The 25,103-nt window shown below is 41.3% G+C and overlaps 1 protein-coding gene across 3 annotated transcripts in view; it reads left to right on the top strand.

Annotated features, from left to right (window-relative positions):
• ABTB2 (ankyrin repeat and BTB domain containing 2) overlaps positions 1-25,103 on the top strand; it is a 222,824-nt gene that overhangs the window by 179,895 nt on the left and 17,826 nt on the right. For all 3 annotated transcript variants that reach the window (XM_053720534.1, XM_053720535.1, XM_053720536.1), the window contains 2 exons: positions 1,684-1,752; positions 6,710-6,823. In XM_053720534.1, coding sequence (XP_053576509.1) covers positions 1,684-1,752; positions 6,710-6,823 — 183 coding nt within the window. The remainder of the gene's footprint in view (positions 1-1,683; positions 1,753-6,709; positions 6,824-25,103) is intronic.

Consider the following 25,103-nt stretch of genomic DNA (forward strand, 5'->3'; position numbering starts at 1 on the left):
TATAGGACAATGCTACAGTGAGTCTCACATGTCACACCCAGAGGGACAGGAGACCAGGAGTGCATACTGCAGTTATACTGAGACTGTCTGTGTATAGGACAATGCTACAGTGAGTCTCACATGTCACACCCAGAGGGACAGGAGACCAGGAGTACATACTGCAGTTATACTGAGACTGTCTGTGTATAGGACAATGCTACAGTGAGTCTCACATGTCACACCCAGAGGGACAGGAGACCAGGAGTGCATACTGCAGTTATACTGAGAAAGTCTGTGTATAGGACAATGCTACAGTGAGTCTCACATGTCTCCCTCAGAGGAATAGGAGCCCAGGAGTGCATACTGCAGTTATACTGAGACTGTCTGTGTATAGGACAATGCTACAGTGAGTCTCACGTGTCTCCCTTAGAGGGATAGGAGTTATACTGAGACTGTCTGTGTATAGAACAATGCTACAGTGAGTCTCACATGTCACCCCCAGAGGGTCAGGGGACCAGGAGTGCATACTGCGTTTATCTTGAGATTGTCTGTGTATAGGGCAATGCTACAGTGAGTCTCACATGTCACACCCAGAGGGATAGGAGACCAGGAGTGCATACTGCATTTATACTGAGATTGCCTGTGTATAGGGCAATGCTATAGTGAGTCTCACATGTCACACCCAGAGGGACAGGAGACCAGGAGTGCATACTGCAGTTATACTGAGACTGTCTGTGTATAGGACAATGCTACAGTGAGTCTCACATGTCACACCCAGAGGGACAGGAGACCAGGAGTGCATACTGCAGTTATACTGAGACTGTCTGTGTATAGGACAATGCTACAGTGAGTCTCACATGTTACCCCCAGGGGGATAGGAGACCAGGAGTACATTCTGCAGTAGACTCACTTATAGCATTGCCCTAATAACTTGGCATTTAATTGTACGCGTGAGTGGAATTCTCAGTCTTTCAACCTGTGTATTCCTGGGACGCTGCAGTCACCAAGTGCTGCATGTTTTTCTATTAAAATGAGAATAAGAAATGTTTGTGTTAAGGCATGTTCACTCTGTGTTAGTGATATTTACTGTGCATATATAAATCAACTGACTTATGTCCCTACTAATCATTTCCTCAGGAGCAACATGAGGCTGTCGCTGTAACATTAATATCACTGCATCTGGTATTGACACACAAAAAGAGCCTGTAATAGTGTACTTCAGTATTCAGAGAAAAATAGGTTAGGAAAATGCAGCCTTGTGATATCAGTAATGAATGTGGATTTCCCATTAGAGCACAAGGAGTGAATCCGGACAAATATCTCCAGTTAACAGATATTTTCCACTTTAACAGATGGGAGAGTTGTTAATATCCTGGAGTGAGCCCCTAGCGACCTGCAGAATCCTTCCAGATTCAGACCTGTGTTTGTATTTAAATCAGAAACATTAATATATAAAACAAAATTTTTGTAGGAGACATCAGATAAGTTGGTGCTAGGGAGATATTGCCACAGCGTATATTCCCCACTTTACCACCTCTGATGGAAAGCCAAGTGGGAACAGGTATCCCTAGCGACTTGTTGGTATTTATACATGACAGAATCTGCAGTTAGATTCAATAGACATCTGTAGCTTTGATTGTGCCAACAGCTCTGCACATTTTATGTTCATGAAGTTTGTGCTGATCCAGATTCTCTTTCATTTAGATGCTGATGCAATATTTGTATTATGGAGGAACAGAATCTATACAGGTCCCTACAACTGCAATACTAGAGGTAATGACATCACCTGACCAGGACCCTTCAGCATCTTAGTAAACCTACAGCTCTATTCATCAATGCCATTACTTAGTCCTTTGTTTAAGGGCACCTGATAATCTTATCTGAGCCACTTACATCCTGACCTATGTGTGGTTCTTATGGTCGTGACTTGTCTTACCTTAAAGGGACAGTCTAGTCTAAAATAAACTTTCGTGATTCAGATAGAGAATATCATTTTAAACAATTTTTCAATTTACTTTTATCACCAATTTTGCTTTGTTCTCTTGGTATTCTTAGTTGAAAGCTAAACCTAGGAGGTTCATATGCAAATTTCTAAACCCTTGAAGGCCGCTGTTACGGTTGCCTCCAGGCTGGCTGGAAGTTGGACCGTAGAAAAGGATGCTCCTAGCGCTCACCAAAGGATCATCAGCACCGTAGACACCATAACTGCTGCATAGCCACCATACGTAATGCAGACTCTACGAACCACCGCTGCTGGGCTGGTATCTCGCCGTCTGCTCTGCGCCCTGGACCTACGACCAGGCTCCAGTAGGTGAACCTCTTCCTTCTGTAGCGTGAAGCAGGATCAGGAACAAGAGCTCAGTAGCTAAGGGAGTATGAAGAGCATAGCAATCCCTGTAGTGATTATAGCTGTCCCCTACAAACATGAGTCAAGGCTGCAAGTTAGAGGGTCAGAAAAGGACTGATGTGCTGGCACACACAGCCTGCTTTTTATTGAGGTACATGCAAAAAGGACACTCTCAGGGGGAGGCATAAAATCCCCAATCACACATTTAGATAGAGAGACAACGCCCTTTGACAGGCCACAACATTACTTCAGCAGATAACAAGTTACACACAAGAAAACAATGCAGTCCATCTTATCAACTAGCCGTCTGACTCTGGAGTTGATTAGACAATGGGAATGTTTATCACTAAACTTAATTAGAGCTGATGCCAGCAAACTTGTATTTAGAAAAATAGCTTCTTGAAGCTGAACAAGGTTAACTCTTTAGTTCTGATCGAAGGGTCTGTCACATAGCACTTAATGGCACACAATGAAAACTAATGCTTTTGTAACAGTGCTCCCTTTCTGTGGAACACTCTGCCTGTGTGGTACTTGGTTCAGTAAGCCCTATTTACTGAACCAAGTGGGAGAAGCCAGGGACAAGTTATTTTACAGGTCTGGGGACATAGTCTTAAAGGGGCATTGTTCACCAAAGTCACAATATGTCCCCAGACGGTTCTTAAAGGGCCATACACACCCAATAAAAGTTAATATGTTTTCAGGGGCACAATCTTCCAGGGGCCATAGTCATGAGGAAGGAGGCTGGCAAATAGGCTTCTCCAAAATCCAGGGAAGCAGGGCAATTTTCCATTTAAAGGGCCAGTTACAAATAGCAGTTTGTAACAGCCGCCTCTTCTCTCAGGGCATTTTTACAGTTTTTCACCACTAGAGGATGTCAGTTCATGTGTGTCATATACATAACACTGTGCTCATGCACATGGAGTTCCAGTGAGCCAGCTCTAATTGGCTAAAATGCAAGTCTGTCAAAAGAACTGAAATAAGGGGGCAGTTTGCAGAGGCTTAGATACAAGGTAATCACAGAGGTAAAACATGTATTAATATAACTGTGTTGGTTGTGCAAAACTAGGGAATGGGTAATAAAGGGATTATCTATCTTTTTAAACAATAAAAATGTTGGTGTAGACTGTCTCTTTAATATAAATAATTTAAAGGGATAGTAAACACCCAAAATGTTAATGTTTAAAAAGTATATATATGTTCCTATTTTTACCCTCAAGCATTCAGTCTTGGCTAATGTTCTTGGGGGTAGCTATAACAACTTTCAGCGGCCGTTGTTCTAATAGCGGAAGGTATCCAGTGGAGGATCATGGGTTGGCGTTTGGAGGGAGGAAGCTGACTTTAGCGGGTATACCCAGTCTGGGGTACCAAGAACCGCTACAATTGGTATATATATATATATAATCCCTTTATTACCCATTCCCCAGCTTTGCATGACCAACACTGTTATAGAAATATAATTTTTACCTCTGTGATTACCTTGTGTCTAAGCTTCTGCAGACTGCCTCCTTATCTCAGATCTTTTTTTTTTTTTCTGGTTTAACATTTTTATTGAGAATTACAGGGTTTATACATTATCATAGCATACCAAATGCAGAACGACAATATTTTAACACATAATAAGGTCTTGACATTGTTTCGTTTACATCAATTTACACAATCATTTCAGCAGGTTCATCACGTTCTGCTTTTATATCTTCCTTTAAATACAAGTTTGCACACACAAAATAAATGATTCATCATAACTTATTCTAGCATAAGCTTACTTATACGCCTAAGAAACATATCGGTACTATGTTAAATAAACGGTATCATTCGATTATTAGATATAGGGAGTATTAAAAAAAAGAAAAAGGCAACGAAATATAAACACAAGCAGACACAAAATAAAACAAAGCATAACAAACTCCACTTAATTGTACATTGTGATTAAACCCTGTTACTCTCTATTGGGGTCAAAACATAAAAGAAAGGAGTAGAGCTCATCTCTCTACTTCTAAAATGTCCTTGCATAACTATACACAGGATAGCGACGGTAACAGCAACAACAAATATATCTCTCTCCTTCTCTAGTCCCATCCCCTTCAGCAAGCTGTATGCATAATTTAATTTAGATTAAATTCTCTGAAGTAGTTTATCCACGTATTTACATGAACTAAACGGGGCAAGAAACTGTGCTTGCGTAGTATTGTCATATGTTTTAAAAAGATTAAACCATTTGTACTTTTTGATATTCTGGTCAGATCCCATAGAGCAATCAAATTGTTCCATTACAACTTGTTTCATCATCAAATTAATTAGGTTATGTATTAAAGGAGGTTTTTTATTCTTCCAGTTTTTAAATATCAAGTATCTCCCACCCAAAATCGTATAGTTGATAAAGCGTGTATTGATCTGTCTATCGAAATCAAGCAGTAAAAAAATATGTTGTTTCTCAAACTTAATTGATACCTGTAGCGTTTTACTGAACCCAAATTTTTTTCTTTCATGATTCAGATAGAGCATGCAATTTTAAGAAACTTTCTAATTTTCTCCTATTATCATTTTTCTTCGTTCTCTTGCTATCTTTATTTGAAAAATAAGGCATCTAAGCTAAGGAGCCAGCAATTTTTTGATTCAGTACCATGGACAGCACTTGTTTATTGGTGCTGTCCAATCAGCAATGACAACCCAGGTTGTTCACCAAAAATGTTTGCTTTTCAAATAAACATACCAAAAGAATAAAGTAAAATTGATAATAGGAGTAAATTAGAAAGTTGCTTAAAATTCCATGCTCTATCTGAATCACGAAAGAAAAAAAATTGAGTTCAGTGTCCCTTTAACCAGAAGCTTATTCTTGCCTAGAATTGGTAAATTTTAGGGCAATTCCAGAGCATGTGTATTAGATTGGCATTAGGGTTTGAGCACCGAGGACAATTGTGAGTTATATTAGGGAACCATTTATTTAAAGTAGCAGGCGCGATATATACCCTATTAATTTTAAATTACTTTCTCGCCAGCTTACCGCTAATGTAGCTATTTCCACTTTTTGAATACTTCTAATAATAGCTTCTTTTTTTAACTATCTCTGGTTGCCAATTTAAATCTCCAGAGTAGTTCAATATCAGTTTAAGCCAATAATTGATTGAATGGATACCTGAGGTATATCTCAGATCTTTTGACAGACTTGCATTTAAGGCACTTAGTGCATGAGCACAATGTTATTTATATGAAACACATTAACTAACTAGCTGTGAAAAACTGTCAAATGCATTCAGATAAGAGGTGCCCTTCAAGGGCTTAGACATTATCATATGAGTCTACCTATGTTTAGCTTTCAACTAAGAATACCAAAAGAACAAAGCAAATTTGATGATAAAAGTAAATTAGAAAGTTGTTTAAAATTACATGTCCGATCTGAATCATGAAAGTTTAATTTGGACTTTACTATCCCTTTAAGCACATTTCAAGTTTGTGAAAATAGGAGCCACGTGTCTGATCTGGAGAGATGAGCAAGTCTAGTTGGGTGACTAACCCTAAAATTAATCTAAATTATGGGGTAGGTAGACCTGGTTCTGAGGATGAGTAGGTCTAAATCAGATAATGGATGGTCCAAGTTTAAAGTGAATGTAAATTTTGATGATAAAGTGCCCGGTTTTTAAAAATTCGATTAAAAACGGGCACTTTAATTAATCAAAATGTACATTTCACTCATGTTGTGAAAAAATACTTACCTTTTAATATTGACAGCCGCTGCATCGCTTCCTCCGCCCGTCGCAAAGCCTCTTCCTGGGTCTAAAATGAGGAATCCGGCTTCCTCCTATCACGGCGTTGAATCAGACACTGATTCCCCCGGGGGGGGGGGGGGGGAGCCATGATTGGAGGATGACTGATCAGTCATTTCTGACGTAGGAAGAGTCTTGCAACGACCGGGGGAAGCTGGAGCAGCTGTCAAGATTAAAAGGTATTTTCACAACACAAGTGAAATGTAAATTTTGATGAATTAAAGTGCCCGTGTTTTTAATTGAATTTAAAAAGAAAAAACAGGCACTTTATCATCAAAATTTACATTCACTTTAAATGTAGGGGTGAGGCATGTATGACCACTTATTCCAAAATCCCACCTAACAAATATATGATTGAAGTTTGGGCAGATGTGACCAGGGAATCAGGGTCCTGAGTCTGGGCAGCTATGGTTGGGGTAGGGTTGCCGTATCGCCGCTTTAAAGGAGGACACACATAAATAATACATATGTCAGAGTTCATATAATAGGGCATTATTCAAAACATTTCTTTAAACAGCCCCATGACATATGTTTCATTTATTAGTGTCCTCCCTTAAAGCAGCAATATGGCAACATGGTGTTAACAAGTCAGGAAGTCATGGTTACACTGCTGTTTTTACAGCTTCTATCCGCAGCCAGCCAGTTCCAACTTGATGCTCTACAGAGACATTGCGAGATCATCTGCTCCCAAGCCATTACTATAGATAACTCTGTCAGCATCTACAAGTACGCAAAGGTGAGATGCATGTTGAGAAACTGTGTGAATTATGTGATTTAAATTTTTACTTGACTCTTAAACTACTTGCAGAAGTCTGGATATATTGACTGAATTCAGTACTTTTTGATGATCTGGGCTAAAAACAGCTCACTCTCGTCATAAGCAGATAACTTGTATAGACTTACTTGAGAACACTCTGGTAGCACCCACTTTAAACTAGATGTCACAAAAAATGTCACCAGCAAATGAGGAATAGCTTATCTGTGCTGTGTTTTATCATATAATACTCCTCTACCTTTCCCCATTCACAACAGAGTGGAATGAGCTGCTGCTTTGCACATGATTTATTCCTCTTAGCGTGAATCATATATTCCTTGTGCAGGAAGATAGGAAATGTGGGGTAAACCTCTGGGGGAAAAAATTCCATCTTGTTGCCACTGTAACAACGTGCAGCCATGCCAAAAGAGACTGTTGCTTGGTTTGCTTCACAATCAGAAAAGAAGCTCTGCCGATATGCTTCTTCCACAGACACAACATGAGCGTTCAAGGAACTCACACAATACTGATGCTTCTTCCACAGACACAACATGAGCGTTCAAGGAACTCACACAATAATGATGCTTCTTCCACAGACACAACATGAGCGTTCAAGGAACTCACACAATAATGATGCTTCTTCCACAGACACAACATGAGCGTTCAAGGAACTCACACTATACTGATGCTTCTTCCACAGAGACGCAACATGAGCGTTCAAGGAACTCACACTATACTGATGCTTCTTCCACAGAGACGCAACATGAGCGTTCAAGGAACTCACACTATACTGATGCTTCTTCCACAGACACAACATGAGCGTTCAAGGAACTCACACAATAATGATGCTTCTTCCACAGACACAACATGAGCGTTCAAGGAACTCACACAATAATGATGCTTCTTCCACAGACACAACATGAGCGTTCAAGGAACTCACACAATAATGATGCTTCTTCCACAGACACAACATGAGCGTTCAAGGAACTCACACAATAATGATGCTTCTTCCACAGACACAACATGAGCGTTCAAGGAACTCACACAATAATGATGCTTCTTCCACAGACACAACATGAGCGTTCAAGGAACTCACACAATAATGATGCTTCTTCCACAGACACAACATGAGCGTTCAAGGAACTCACACTATACTGATGCTTCTTCCACAGACACAACATGAGCGTTCAAGGAACTCACACTATACTGATGCTTCTTCCACAGACACAACATGAGCATTCAAGGAACTCACACAATAATGATGCTTCTTCCACAGACACAACATGAGCGTTCAAGGAACTCACACTATACTGATGCTTCTTCCACAGAGACAACATGAGCGTTCAAGGAACTCACACAATAATGATGCTTCTTCCACAGACACAACATGAGCGTTCAAGGAACTCACACAATAATGATGCTTCTTCCACAGACACAACATGAGCGTTCAAGGAACTCACACAATAATGATGCTTCTTCCAGACACAACATGAGCGTTCAAGGAACTCACACAATAATGATGCTTCTTCCACAGACACACAACATGAGCGTTCAAGGAACTCGCACAATAATGATGCTTCTTCCACAGACACAACATGAGCGTTCAAGGAACTCACACAATAATGATGCTTCTTCCAGACACAACATGAGCGTTCAAGGAACTCCCACAATAATGATGCTTCTTCCACAGACACAACATGAGCGTTCAAGGAACTCACACAATAATGATGCTTCTTCCACAGACACAACATGAGCGTTCAAGGAACTCACACAATAATGATGCTTCTTCCACAGACACAACATGAGCGTTCAAGGAACTCACACAAAAATGATGCTTCTTCCACAGACACAACAGGAGCGTTCAAGGAACTCACACTATACTGATGCTTCTTCCACAGACACAACATGAGTGTTCAAGGAACTCACACTATACTGATGCTTCTTCCACAGACACAACATGAGCGTTCAAGGAACTCACACTATACTGATGCTTCTTCCACAGACACAACATGAGCGTTCAAGGAACTCACACAATAATGATGCTTCTTCCACAGACACAACATGAGCGTTCAAGGAACTCACACAATAATGATGCTTCTTCCACAGACACAACATGAGCGTTCAAGGAACTCACACTATACTGATGCTTCTTCCACAGAGACGCAACACGAGCGTTCAAGGAACTCATACTATACTGATGCTTCTTCCACAGACACACAACATGAGCGTTCAAGGAACTCACACAATAATGATGCTTCTTCCACAGACACACAACATGAGCGTTCAAGGAACTCACACTATACTGATGCTTCTTCCACAGACACAACATGAGCGTTCAAGGAACTCACACTATACTGATGCTTCTTCCACAGACACACAACACGAGCGTTCAAGGAACTCACACTATACTAATGCTTCTTCCATAGAGACACAACACGAGCGTTCAAAGAACTCACACTATACTAATGCTTCTTCCATAGAGACACAACACGAGCGTTCAAAGAACTCACACTATACTGATGCTTCTTCCACAGAGACACAGCATTTTCCGCGGATAGGCGACACAAGCGTCCAAGGAACTTACACTATACTAATGCAACTTCTATGATTAAGCGACATAAGCATACAAGGAACTCACAGTATACGGAATGCATATTCCGCGGATAGGCGACACAAACATCCAAGGAACTCACCCTATACTAATGCTTCTTCTGCAGAGACGCAACACAATCGTTCAAGGAACTGCATGACACAAGCATCCAAGGAACTCACCCTATACTAAAGCTCCTTCCGCAGAGACGTAAGATGAGCACCCATGGAACTCACACTATACTAATGCTTCTTTCACAGACAAAATAACACAAGATAAAATAAGGTCTGCTCTTTCTACAAGCTCAGCCCATTTAAATGGGATATTTTCAGTTCTTAAAAGTAGTGGTTTCACATTCAAAACTAAACCTAAAAGGAGCAATTTCTTATATATATATATATATATATATATATATATATATATATATATATATATATATATATATATATATATAAATACACACACACACACATATATACATAGATTGCACAAATGTCCAAGGAATTCACACTATACTAATGCAACTTCCGCAATTAGGCGACACAAGCGTCCAAGGAACGGACACTGTACTAATGCAACTTCCGCGGGTAGGCGACACAAGCATTCAAGGAATTCACACTATACTAATGCAACGTCTGCGGATAGGCGACGCAAGCATTCAAGGAACTCGCCCTATACTAATGCAACTTCCGCAATTCGGCTACACAATCGGCCACGGAACTCGCACTATACTAATGCAACTTCTGCAGATATGCGGCACAAACGTCCAAGGAACTCACAATATACTAATGCAACTTCTGCGATTAGGCGACACAAGCGTCCAAGGAACTCACAGTATACTAATGCAACTTCTGCGATTAGGCGACACAAGCGTCCAAGGAACTCACACTATACTAATGCAACTTCTGCGATTAGGCGACACAAGCGTCCAAGGAACTCACACTATACTAATGCAACTTCTGCGATTAGGCGACACAAGCGTCCAAGGAACTCACAGTATACTAATGCAACTTTCGCGGATAGGTGACACAAGCGTCCAAGGAACTCACCCTAAACTAATGCTTCTTCCGTGGATAGGTGACACGAGCATCTAAGGAACTCACAGTATACTAATGCATTTTGCGCGGATAGGCGACACAAGCGTCCAAGGAACTTACACTACACTAATGCAACTTCTACGAATAGGCGACAAGCGTCCAAGGAACTCACACTGTACTAATGCATATTCCGCGGATAGGCGACACGAGCATTCAAGGAACTCACCCTATACTAATGCTTCTTCCACAGAGACACGACACAATCGTTCAAACGGACAAGCATCCAAGGAGCTCAAGCTACACTAAAGCTCCTTCCGCAGAGACGTAACACGAGCACCCATGGAACTCACGCTATACTAATGCTTCTTTCACAGACAAAATAACACAAGACAAAATAAGGTCTGCTCTTTCTGCAAGCTAAGCCCATTTAAATGGGATATTTTCAGTTCTTAAAAGTAGCGATTTCACATTTAAAACTAAACCTAAAGGAGCAATTTCATATATATATATATATATATATATATATATATATATATATATATATACATACATATATATATATATATATATATATATATACACATACATACACACACACACACACACATACATATACAGTTGCAAGAAAAAGTATGTGAACCCTTTGGAATGATATGGATTTATGCACTAATTGGTCATAAAATGTGATCTGATCATCATCTAAGTCACAACAATAGACAATCACAGTCTGCTTAAACTAATAACACACAAAGAATGAAATGTTGCCATGTTTTTATTGAACACACCATGTAAACATTCACAGTGCAGGTGGAAAAAGTATGTGAACCCCTAGACTAATGACATCCCCAAGAGCTAATTGGAGTGAGATGTCAGCCAACTGGAGTCCAATCAATGATATGAGATTGGAGGTGTTGGTTACAGCTGCCCTGCCCTATAAAAAACACACACCAGTCCTGGGTTTGCTTTTCACAAGAAGCATTGCCTGATGTGAATGATGCCTTGCACAAAAGAGGTCTCAGAAGACCTACGATTAAGAATTGTTGACTTGCATGAAGCAGGAAAGGGTTATAAAAGTATCTCCAAAAGCCTTGCTGTTTATCAGTCCACGGTAAGACAAATTGTCTATAAATGGAAAAAGTTCAGCACTGCTGCTACTCTCCCTAGAAGTGGCCGTCCTGTAAAGATGACTGCAAGAGCACAGCGCAGACTGCTCAATGAGGTGAAGAAGAATCCTAGAGTGTCAGCTAAAGACTTACAAAAGTCACTGGCAAATGCTAACATCCCTGTTAGCGAATCTACAATACGTAAAACACTAAACAAGAATGGATTTCATGGGAGGATACCACAGAGGAAGCCTCTGCTGTCCAAACAAAACATTGCTGCACGTTTACAGTTTGCACAAGAGCACCTGGATGTACCACAGCAGTACTGGCAAAATATTCTGTGGACAGATGAAACCAAAGTTGAGTTGTTTGGAAGAAACACACAACACTATGTGTGGCAAAAAAGAGACACAGCACAACAACATCAAAACCTCATCCCAACTGTGAAGTATGGTGGTGGGGCATCATGGTTTGGGGCTGCTTTGCTGCGTCAGGGCCTGAACGGATTGCTATCATCGAAGGAACAATTAATTCCCAAGTTTATCAAGACATTTTGCAGGAGAACTTAAGACCATCTGTCTACCAGCTGAAGCTCAACAGAAGATGGGTGTTGCAACAGGACAATGACCCAAAGCATAGAAGTAAATCAACAACAGAATGGCTTAAACAGAAGAAAATACGGCTTCTGAAGTGGCCCAGTCAGAGTCCTAACCTCAACCCAATTGAGATGCTGTGGCATGACCTCAAGAAAGCGATTCACACCAGACATCCCAAGAATATTGCTGAACTGAAACAGTTCTGTAAAGAGGAATGGTCAAGAATTACTCCTGACCATTGTGCAGTCTGATCTGTAACTACAGGAAACATTTGGTTGAAGTTATTGCTGCCAAAGGAGATTCAACCAGTTATTAAATCCAAGGGTTCACATACTTTTTCCACCTGCACTGTGAATGTTTACATGGTGTGTTCAATAAAAACATGGCAACATTTCATTCTTTGTGTGTTATTAGTTTAAGCAGACTGTGATTGTCTATTGTTGTGACTTAGATGATGATCAGATCACATTTTATGACCAATTTGTGCAGAAATCCATATCATTCCAAAGGGTTCACATACTTTTTCTTGCAACTGTATATATAACATAATTTATGTAAGAACTTACCCGATAAATTCATTTCTTTCATATTGGCAAGAGTCCATGAGCTAGTGACATATGGGATATACAATCCTACCAGGAGGGGCAAAGTTTCCCAAACCTCAAAATGCCTATAAATACACCCCTTACCACACCCACAATTCAGTTTAACGAATAGCCAAGCAGTGGGGTGATAAAGAAAGGAGTATAAAGCATCAACGAAGGAAATTTGGAAATAATTGTGCTTTATACAAAAAATCATAACCACCATAAAAAGGGTGGGCCTCATGGACTCTTGCCAATATGAAAGAAATGAATTTATCAGGTAAGTTCTTACATAAATTATGTTTTCTTTCATGTAATTGGCAAGAGTCCATGAGCTAGTGACATATGGGATATCAATACCCAAGATGTGGATCTCCACTCAAGAGTCACTAGAGAGGGAGGGAATAAAATAAAAACAGCCAAAATCTGCTGAAAAAAAAATTAATCCACAACCCAAAAATATAAGTTTATTTAATTTGAAAGAAAAAAAACTTAAATCAAAAGCAGAAGAATCAAACTGAAACAGCTGCCTGAATAACTTTTCTACCAAAAACTGCTTCAGAAGAAGCAAATACATCAAAACGGTAGAATTTAGTAAATGTATGCAAAGAGGACCAAGTTGCCGCTTTGCAAATCTGATCAACTGAAGCTTTATTCTTAAAAGCCCACGAAGTGGAGACTGATCTAGTAAAATGAGCTGTAATTCTCTGAGGCGGGGCCTAACCCGACTCCAAAAAAGCTTGATGAATCAAAGGTTTCAACCAAGAAGCCAAGGAAATAGCAGAAGCCTTCTGACCTTTCCTAGGACCAGAAAATAAAACAAATAGACTGGAAGTCTTCCTGAAATCTTTAGTAGCTTCCACATAATATTTGAAAGCTCTTACCACCTCCAAAGAATGTAAGGAACTTTCCAAAGAATTCTTAGGATTAGGACACAAGGAAGAGACAACAATTTCTTTACAAATGTTGTTAGAATTTACAACCTAGGTAAAAATTAAAATGAAGTCCGCAAAACTGCCTTATCCTGATGAAAAAAATCAGAAAAGGAGATTCACAAGAAAGAGCAGATAACTCAGAAACTCTTCTAGCAGAAGAGATGGCCAAACGGAACAACACTTTCCAAGAAAGTAGATTAATGTCCAAAAAATGCATAGGTTCAAATGGAAGAACCTGTAAAGCCGTCAGAACCAAAATAAGACTCCAAGGAGGAGAAATTGATTAAATAACAGGTTTAATAAGAACTAAAGCCTGTACAAAACAGTGTATATCAGGAAGTATAGCAATCTTTCTGTGAAAAACAGAAAGAGCGGAGATTTGACCTTTCAAGGAACTTGCAGACAAACCCTTACCAAACCGTCCTGAATAACTGTAAAATTCTAGGAATTCTAAAAGAATGCCAAGAGATTTTATGAGAAGAACACCATGACATGTAAGTCTTCCAAACTCTATAATAAATCTTTCTAGAAACAGATTTACGAGCTTGTAACATAGTATTAATCACTGATTCAGAGAAACCTCTATGACTTAGTACTAAGCGTTCACTTTCCATACCTTCAAATTTAATGATTTGAGATCCTGATGGAAAAAAACGGACCTTGAGATAGTAGGTCTGGCCGAACGGAAGTGGCCAAGGCGGGCAACTGGACATCCGAACCAGATCCGCATACCAAAACCTGTGTGGCCATGCTGGAGCCACCAGCAACACAAATGATTGTTCCATGATGATTTTAGAGATCACTCTTGGAAGGAGAACTAGAGGCGGGAAAATGTAAGCAGGATGATAACACCAAAGAAGTGTCAGCGCATCCACTGCTTCCGCCTGAACATCCCTGAACCTGGACCGGTATCTGGGAAGTTTCTTGTTTAGATGAGAGGCCATGCGATCTCTCTTTGGAAGACCCCACAACTGAACAATCTGAGAAAACACATCTGGATGGTGAGACCACTCCCCTGGATGTAAAGTCTGGCGGCTGAGAAAATCCGCCACCCAATTGTCTACACCTGGGATATGCATCGCAGAGATCAGACAAGAGCTGGATTCCGCCCAAACAAGTATCCAAGATACTTTTTTCATAGCTTGGAGACTGAGTCCCACCCTGATGATTGACATATACCACTGTTGTGATATTGTCTGTCTGAAAACAAATGAATGGTTCTCTCTTTAGCAGAGGCCAAAACTGAAGAGCTCTGAGAATTGCACGGAGTTCTAAAATATTTATTGGTAATCTTGTCTCTTGAGATTTCCAAACCCCTTGTGCTGTCAGAGATCTCCAAACAGCTCCCCAACCTGAAAGGCTCGCATTTGTTGTGATCACAGTCCAGGTTGGCCGAACAAAAGAGGCCCCTTGAACTAAACAATGGTGATCTATTCACCATGTCAGAGAGTGTCGTACATTGATTCAGCATACAAAGCTGTAGAGGTCTCATGTGAAAACGAGCAAAGGGGATCGCGTCCGATGCTGCAGTCATGAGACCTAAAACTTCCATGCACGTAGCCACTAAAGGGAATGACTGAGACTGAAGGTGCCGGCATGCTGCAACCAATTTAAAACGTCTCTTGTCTGTTAGAGACAGAGTCATTGACACTGAATCTATCTAGAAACCTAAAAAGGTGACCCTTGTCTGAGGAATCAAGAAACTTTTGGTAAATTGATCCTCCAACCATGTTTCCAAAGAAACAACACTAGTTGATTGGTGTGAGATTCTGCAGTACACAAAGACTGAGCTAGTACCAAGATATTGTCCAAATAAGGAAACACTGCAATACCCTGTTCTCTGATTACAGAGAGTAGGGCACCCAGAACCTTTGAAAAGATTCTTGGAGCTGTTGCTAGACCAAATGGAAGAGCAACAAATTGGTAATGCTTGTTTAGAAAAGAGAATCTCAGAAACTGATAATGTTCTGGATGAATCGTAATATGAATGTATGCATCCTGCAAGTCTATTGTGGACATATAATGTCCTTGCTGAACAAAAGGCAGAATAGTCCTTATAGTCACCATCTTGAAAGTTGGTACTCTTAAATAACAATTCAAAAATTTTCAGATCCAGAACTGGTCTGAATACATTTTCCTTCTTTGGTACAATGAAAAGATTTGAATAAAACCCCAAACCTTGTTCCTAAGGAGGAACTGGCATGATTAGCCCTGAAGACTCCAGGTCTGAAACACACTTCAGGAAAGCCTGAGCTTTTACTGGATTTACTGGGATACGTGAGAGAAAAAAAATCTTCTCACAGGAGGTCTTACTCTGAATCCTAATTGATACCCTTGAGAGACAATGCTCTGAATCCATTGATTTTGGACAGATTTTATCCAAATATCCTTGAAAAAACTTAATCTGCCCATTACCAGCTGAGCTGGAATGAGGGCCGTATCTTCATGCGGACTTAGGGGCTGACTTTGGTTTCCTAAATGGCTTGGATTTATTCCAATTTGAGGAAGGCTTCCAATTGGAAGCAGATTCCTTGTGGGGAGGATTGAGTTTTTGTTCCTTATTCTGATGAAAGGAACGAAAAAGGTTAGAAGCCTTAGATTTACCCTTAGGTTTTTAATCCTGTGGCAGAAAAACTCCCTTCTCTCAGTGACAGTTGAAATAATAGAATCCAACTGAGAACCAAATAAATTATTACCTTGGAAAGAAAGAGATAGTAATCTAGATTTAGATGTCATATCAACATTCCAAGATTTAAGCCACAAAGCTCTTCTAGCTAAAAAAGCTAAAGATATGGATCTAACATCAATTTTGATAATATCAAAAATTGCATCACAAATAAAATGATTAGCATATTGCAATAGGCGAATAATGCTAGATAAGTCAGAATCCAATTCCTGTTGCGCTAAATTCTCCAACCAGAAGGTTGATGCAGCCGCAACATCAGCCAAAGAAATTGCAGGTCTGAGAAGATGACCTGAATATAAATAGGCCTTAAAGGAAGTACTATCTTCCATAGGAATAGTGGTACGTTTAGCAAGAGTAGAAATAGCCCCATCAACTTGGGGATTTTTTCCCAAAACTCTATAGATTTTGCTGGTAAAGGATACAATTTTTTAAACCTTGAAGAAGGAATAAAAGAAGTACCTGGCTTATTCCATTCCCTAGAAATCGTATCAGAAATAGCCTCAGGAATAGGAAAAACCCCTGGAGAAACCACAGGAGGTTTAAAAACAGCATTTAAACGTTTAGTAGACTGAACGTCAATAGGACTGGTTACCTCAATATCCAATAATAATTAACACTTCTTTTAATAAAGAACACATATACTCTATTTTAAATAAATAAGTAGATTTGTCAGTGTCAATGTCTGAGGAAGGATCTTCTGTATCAGATAGATCCTCATCAGAAGAAGATAAATTATGTTGTTGGTCATTTGAAATTTCATCAACTAAATGAGAAGTTTAAAAACAGAATTTATGTTTACCTGATAAATTACTTTCTCCAACGGTGTGTCCGGTCCACGGCGTCATCCTTACTTGTGGGATATTCTCCTCCCCAACAGGAAATGGCAAAGAGCCCAGCAAAGCTGGTCACATGATCCCTCCTAGGCTCCGCCTTCCCCAGTCATTCGACCGACGTAAAGGAGGAATATTTGCATAGGAGAAACCATATGATACCGTGGTGACTGTAGTTAAAGAAAATAAATTATCAGACCTGATTAAAAAACCAGGGCGGGCCGTGGACCGGACACACCGTTGGAGAAAGTAATTTATCAGGTAAACATAAATTCTGTTTTCTCCAACATAGGTGTGTCCGGTCCACGGCGTCATCCTTACTTGTGGGAACCAATACCAAAGCTTTAGGACACGGATGAAGGGAGGGAGCAAATCAGGTCACCTAGATGGAAGGCACCACGGCTTGCAAAACCTTTCTCCCAAAAATAGCCTCAGAAGAAGCAAAAGTATCAAACTTGTAAAATTTAGTAAAAGTGTGCAGTGAAGACCAAGTCGCTGCCTTACATATCTGATCAACAGAAGCCTCGTTCTTGAAGGCCCATGTGGAAGCCACAGCCCTAGTGGAATGAGCTGTGATTCTTTCAGGAGGCTGCCGTCCGGCAGTCTCGTAAGCCAATCTGATGATGCTTTTAATCCAAAAAGAGAGAGAGGTAGAAGTTGCTTTTTGACCTCTCCTTTTACCAGAATAAACAACAAACAAGGAAGATGTTTGTCTAAAATCCTTTGTAGCATCTAAATAGAATTTTAGAGCACGAACAACATCCAAATTGTGCAACAAACGTTCCTTCTTTGAAACTGGATTCGGACACAAAGAAGGCACGACTATCTCCTGGTTAATGTTTTTGTTAGAAACAACTTTCGGAAGAAAACCAGGTTTAGTACGTAAAACCAACTTATCTGCATGGAACACCAGATAGGGAGGAGAACACTGCAGAGCAGATAATTCTGAAACTCTTCTAGCAGAAGAAATTGCAACCAAAAACAAAACTTTCCAAGATAATAACTTAATATCAACGGAATGTAAGGGTTCAAACGGAACCCCCTGAAGAACTGAAAGAACTAAATTGAGACTCCAAGGAGGAGTCAAAGGTTTGTAAACAGGCTTGATTCTAACCAGAGCCTGAACAAAGGCTTGAACATCTGGCACAGCTGCCAGTTTTTTGTGAAGTAACACAGACAAGGCAGAAATCTGTCCCTTCAAGGAACTAGCAGATAATCCTTTCTCCAAACCTTCTTGAAGGAAGGATAGAATCTTAGGAATTTTTACCTTGTCCCAAGGGAATCCTTTAGATTCACACCAACAGATATATTTTTTCCATATTTTGTGGTAAATTTTTCTAGTTACAGGCTTTCTGGCCTGAACAAGAGTATCAATGACAGAATCTGAGAACCCTCGTTTTGAGAAGATCAAGCGTTCAATCTCCAAGCAGTCAGTTGGAGTGAGACCAGATTCGGATGTTCGAACGGACCTTGAACAAGAAGGTCTCGTCTCAAAGGTAGCTTCCATGGTGGAGCCGATGACATATTCATCAGGTCTGCATACCAAGTCCTGCGTGGCCACGCAGGAGCTATCAAGATCACCGATGCTCTCTCCTGATTGATCCTGGCTACCAGCCTGGGGATGAGAGGAAACGGCGGGAATACATAAGCTAGTTTGAAGGTCCAAGGTGCTACTAGTGCATCTACTAGAGTCGCCTTGGGATCCCTGGATCTGGACCCGTAGCAAGGAACTTTGAAGTTCTGACGAGAGGCCATCAGATCCATGTCTGGAATGCCCCACAATTGAGTGATTTGGGCAAAGATTTCCGGATGGAGTTCCCACTCCCCCGGATGAAATGTCTGACGACTCAGAAAATCCGCTTCCCAATTTTCCACTCCTGGGATGTGGATTGCAGACAAGTGGCAGGAGTGAGTCTCCGCCCATTGAATGATTTTGGTCACTTCTTCCATCGCCAGGGAACTCCTTGTTCCCCCCTGATGGTTGATGTACGCAACAGTCGTCATGTATAGTCCCCATTCCACTGACTGAGCATGCACAGTTGTAATGGTCTTAGATGAATGCGCGCAAAAGGAACTATGTCCATTGCCGCTACCATCAAACCTATTACTTCCATGCACTGCGTTATGGAAGGAAGAGGAACAGAATGAAGTATTTGACAAGAGTTCAGAAGTTTTGATTTTCTGGCCTCTGTCAGAAAAATCCTCATTTCTAAGGAGTCTATTATTGTTCCCAAGAAGGGAACCCTTGTTGACGGAGACAGAGAACTTTTTTCTACGTTCACTTTCCACCCGTGAGATCTGAGAAAGGCCAGGACAATGTCCGTGTGAGCCTTTGCTTGAGGAAGGGACGACGCTTGAATCAGAATGTCGTCCAAGTAAGGTACTACTGCAATGCCCCTTGGTCTTAGCACCGCTAGAAGGGACCCTAGTACCTTTGTGAAAATCCTTGGAGCAGTGGCTAATCCGAATGGAAGTGCCACAAACTGGTAATGCTTGTCCAGGAATGCGAACCTTAGGAACCGATGATGTTCCTTGTGGATAGGAATATGTAGATACGCATCCTTTAAATCCACCGTGGTCATGAATTGACCTTCCTGGATGGAAGGACGAATAGTTCGAATGGTTTCCATTTTGAACGATGGAACCTTGAGAAACTTGTTTAGGATCTTGAGATCTAAGATTGGTCTGAATGTTCCCTCTTTTTTGGGAACTACGAACAGATTGGAGTAGAACCCCATCCCTTGTTCTCCTAATGGAACAGGATGAATCACTCCCATTTTTAACAGGTCTTCTACACAATGTAAGAATGCCTGTTTTTTTATGTGGTCTGAAGACAATTGAGACCTGTGGAACCTCCCCCTTGGGGGAAGCCCCTTGAATTCCAGAAGATAACCTTGGGAGACTATTTCTAGCGCCCAAGGATCCAGAACATCTCTTGCCCAAGCCTGAGCGAAGAGAGAGAGTCTGCCCCCCACCAGATCCGGTCCCGGATCGGGGGCCAACATCTCATGCTGTCTTGGTAGCAGTGGCAGGTTTCTTGGCCTGCTTTCCTTTGTTCCAGCCTTGCATTGGTCTCCAGGCTGGCTTGGCTTGAGAAGTATTACCCTCTTGCTTAGAGGACGTAGCACTTGGGGCTGGTCCGTTTCTGCGAAAGGGACGAAAATTAGGTTTATTTTTGGCCTTGAAAGACCTATCCTGAGGAAGGGCGTGGCCCTTGCCCCCAGTGATATCAGAGATAATCTCTTTCAAGTCAGGGCCAAACAGCGTTTTTCCCTTGAAAGGAATGTTAAGCAATTTGTTCTTGGAAGACGCATCCGCTGACCAAGATTTTAACCAAAGCGCTCTGCGCGCCACAATAGCAAAACCAGAATTTTTCGCCGCTAACCTAGCCAATTGCAAAGTGGCGTCTAGGGTGAAAGAATTAGCCAATTTGAGAGCACGAATTCTGTCCATAATCTCCTCATAAGAAGAAGAATTATTATTGATCGCCTTTTCTAGCTCATCGAACCAGAAACACGCGGCTGTAGTGACAGGAACAATGCATGAAATTGGTTGTAGAAGGTAACCTTGCTGAACAAACATCTTTTTAAGCAAACCTTCTAATTTTTTATCCATAGGATCTTTGAAAGCACAACTATCTTCTATGGGTATAGTGGTGCGTTTGTTTAGAGTAGAAACCGCCCCCTCGGCCTTGGGGACTGTCTGCCATAAGTCCTTTCTGGGGTCGACCATAGGAAACAATTTTTTAAATATGGGGGGAGGGACGAAAGGTATACCGGGCCTTTCCCATTCTTTATTTACAATGTCCGCCACCCGCTCGGGTATAGGAAAAGCTTCGGGGGGCCCCGGGACCTCTAGGAACTTGTCCATTTTACATAGTTTCTCTGTAATGACCAAATTCTCACAATCATCCAGAGTGGATAACACCTCCTTAAGCAGAGCGCGGAGATGTTCCAATTTAAATTTAAATGTAATCACATCAGGTTCAGCTTGTTGAGAAATTTTCCCTGAATCTGAAATTTCTCCCTCAGACAAAACCTCCCTGGCCCCCTCAGATTGGTGTAGGGGCCCTTCAGAACCAATATCATCAGCGTCCTCATGCTCTTCAGTATTTTCTAAAACAGAGCAGTCGCGCTTTCGCTGATAAGTGGGCATTTTGGCTAAAATGTTTTTGATAGAATTATCCATTACAGCCGTTAATTGTTGCATAGTAAGGAGTATTGGCGCGCTAGATGTACTAGGGGCCTCCTGTGTGGGCAAGACTGGTGTAGACGAAGGAGGGGATGATGCAGTACCATGCTTACTCCCCTCACTTGAGGAATCATCTTGGGCATCATTTTCTCTAAATTTTGTGTCACATAAATCACATCTATTTAAATGAGAAGGAACCTTGGCTTCCCCACATTCAGAACACAGTCTATCTGGTAGTTCAGACATGTTAAACAGGCAAAAACTTGATAACAAAGTACAAAAAACGTTTTAAAATAAATCGTTACTGTCACTTTAAATTTTAAACTGAACACACTTTATTACTGCAATTGCGAAAAAGTATGAAGGAATTGTTCAAAATTCACCAAAATTTCACCACAGTGTCTTAAAGCCTTAAAAGTATTGCACACCAAATTTGGAAGCTTTAACCCATAAAAACATAATTTATGCTTACCTGATAAATTCCTTTCTTCTGTTGTGTGATCAGTCCACGGGTCATCATTACTTCTGGGATATTATCTGCTCCCCTACAGGAAGTGCAAGAGGATTCACCCAGCAGAGTTGCTATATAGCTCCTCCCCTCTACGTCACCTCCAGTCATTCGACCAAAGACCAACGAGAAAGGAGAAGCCAAGGGTGTAGTGGTGACTGAATTATAATTTAAAAAATATTTACCTGCCTTAAAAAACAGGGCGGGCCGTGGACTGATCACACAACAGAAGAAAGGAATTTATCAGGTAAGCATAAATTATGTTTTCTTCTGTTATGTGTGATCAGTCCACGGGTCATCATTACTTCTGGGATACCAATACCAAAGCAAAAGTACACGGATGACGGGAGGGATAGGCAGGCTCATTATACAGAAGGAACCACTGCCTGAAGAACCTTTCTCCCAAAAATAGCCTCCGAAGAAGCAAAAGTGTCAAATTTGTAAAATTTGGAAAAAGTATGAAGCGAAGACCAAGTTGCAGCCTTGCAAATCTGTTCAACAGAGGCCTCATTCTTAAAGGCCCAAGTGGAAGCCACAGCTCTAGTGGAATGAGCTGTAATTCTTTCAGGAGGCTGCTGTCCAGCAGTCTCATAGGCTAAACGTATTATGCTACGAAGCCAAAAAGAGAGAGAGGTAGCAGAAGCTTTTTGACCTCTCCTCCGTCCAGAATAAACGACAAACAGGGAAGAAGTTTGGCGAAAATCTTTAGTTGCCTGCAAGTAGAACTTGAGGGCACGAACTACATCCAGATTGTGTAGAAGACGTTCCTTCTTTGAAGAAGGATTTGGACACAAGGATGGAACAACAATCTCTTGATTGATATTCCTGTTAGAGACAACCTTAGGTAAGAAACCAGGTTTAGTACGCAGAACTACCTTGTCTGAGTGAAAGATCAGATAAGGAGAATCACAATGTAGGGCTGATAACTCAGAGACTCTTCGAGCCGAGGAAATAGCCATTAAAAATAGAACTTTCCAAGATAACAATTTTATATCAATGGAATGAAGGGGTTCAAACGGAACACCCTGTAAAACGTTAAGAACTAAGTTTAAACTCCATGGCGGAGCAACAGTTTTAAACACAGGCTTGATCCTAGCTAAAGCCTGACAAAAGGCCTGGATGTCTGAATTTTCTGACAGACGCCTGTGTAACAAGATGGACAGAGCTGAGATCTGTCCCTTTAATGAGCTAGCCGATAAACCCTTTTCTAAACCTTCTTGTAGAAAAGACAATATCCTAGGAATCCTAACCTTACTCCAGGAGTAATCTTTGGATTCACACCAGTATAGGTATTTACGCCATATTTTATGGTAAATCTTTCTGGTAACAGGCTTCCTAGCCTGTATCAGGGTATCAATAACCGACTCAGAAAAACCACGTTTTGATAAAATCAAGCGTTCAATTTCCAAGCAGTCAGCTTCAGAGAAGTTAGACTTTGATGTTTGAATGGACCCTGAATCAGAAGGTCCTGTCTTAGAGGTAGAGACCAAGGCGGACAGGATGACATGTCCACTAGATCTGCATACCAAGTCCTGCGCGGCCATGCAGGCGCTATTAGAATCACTGATGCTCTCTCCTGTTTGATCTTGGCAATCAATCGAGGAAGCAGCGGGAAGGGTGGAAACACATAAGCCATCCTGAAGTTCCAAGGTGCTGTCAAAGCATCTATCAGAACCGCTCCCGGATCCCTGGATCTGGATCCGTAGCGAGGAAGTTTGGCGTTCTGGCGAGACGCCATGAGATCTATCTCTGGTTTGCCCCAACGTCGAAGTATTTGGGCAAAGACCTCCGGATGAAGTTCCCACTCCCCCGGATGAAGAGTCTGGCGACTCAAGAAATCCGCCTCCCAGTTCTCCACTCCCGGGATGTGGATTGCTGACAGGTGGCAAGAGTGAGACTCTGCCCAGCGAATTATCTTTGATACTTCTATCATTGCTAGGGAGCTTCTTGTCCCTCCCTGATGGTTGATGTAAGCTACAGTCGTGATGTTGTCCGACTGAAACCTGATGAACCCCCGAGTCTTTAACTGGGGCCAAGCTAGAAGGGCATTGAGAACTGCTCTCAATTCCAGAATGTTTATTGGCAGGAGACTTTCCTCCTGACTCCATTGTCCCTGAGCCTTCAGAGAATTCCAGACAGCGCCCCAACCTAGAAGGCTGGCGTCTGTTGTTACAATTGTCCAGTCCGGCCTGCTGAACGGCATCCCCTTGGACAGATGTGGCCGAGAAAGCCACCATAGAAGAGAGTTTCTGGTCTCTTGATCCAGATTCAGAGTGGGGGACAAATCTGAGTAATCCCCATTCCACTGACTCAGCATGCACAATTGCAGCGGTCTGAGATGTAGGCGTGCAAAGGGTACTATGTCCATTGCTGCTACCAATAAGCCGATCACCTCCATGCATTGAGCTACTGACGGGAGTTGAATGGAATGAAGGACACGGCATGCATTTAGAAGCTTTGTTAATCTGTCTTCTGTCAGATAAATCTTCATTTCTACAGAATCTATAAGAGTCCCCAAGAATGGAACTCTTGTGAGAGGCAAGAGAGAACTCTTCTTTTCGTTCACTTTCCATCCATGCGACCTTAGAAATGCCAGAACTAACTCTGTATGAGACTTGGCAGTTTGAAAGCTTGAAGCTTGTATCAGAATGTCGTCTAGGTACGGAGCTACCGAAATTCCTCGCGGTCTCAGAACCGCTAGAAGGGCACCCAGAACCTTTGTGAAGATTCTTGGAGCCGTAGCCAATCCGAATGGAAGGGCTACAAACTGGTAATGCCTGTCTAAGAAGGCAAACCTTAGATACCGGTAATGATCTTTGTGAATCGGTATGTGAAGGTAAGCATCCTTTAAATCCACTGTGGTCATGTACTGACCCTTTTGGATCATGGGTAAGATTGTCCGAATAGTTTCCATTTTGAACGATGGAACTCTTAGGAATTTGTTTAGGATCTTTAAATCCAAGATTGGCCTGAAAGTTCCCTCTTTTTTGGGAACCACAAACAGGTTTGAGTAAAACCCTTGTCCTTGTTCCGACCGCGGAACCGGATGGATCACTCCCATTAATAATAGATCTTGTACACAGCGTAGAAACGCGTCTTTCTTTATTTGGTTTGTTGACAACCTTGACAGATGAAATCTCCCTCTTGGGGGAGATAATTTGAAGTCTAGAAGGTATCCCTGAGATATGATCTCTAGCGCCCA

The sequence above is a fragment of the Bombina bombina genome, chromosome 7, assembly GCF_027579735.1.
Source record: "Bombina bombina isolate aBomBom1 chromosome 7, aBomBom1.pri, whole genome shotgun sequence".
In the NCBI taxonomy this organism is placed as follows: Eukaryota; Metazoa; Chordata; class Amphibia; order Anura; family Bombinatoridae; genus Bombina; species Bombina bombina.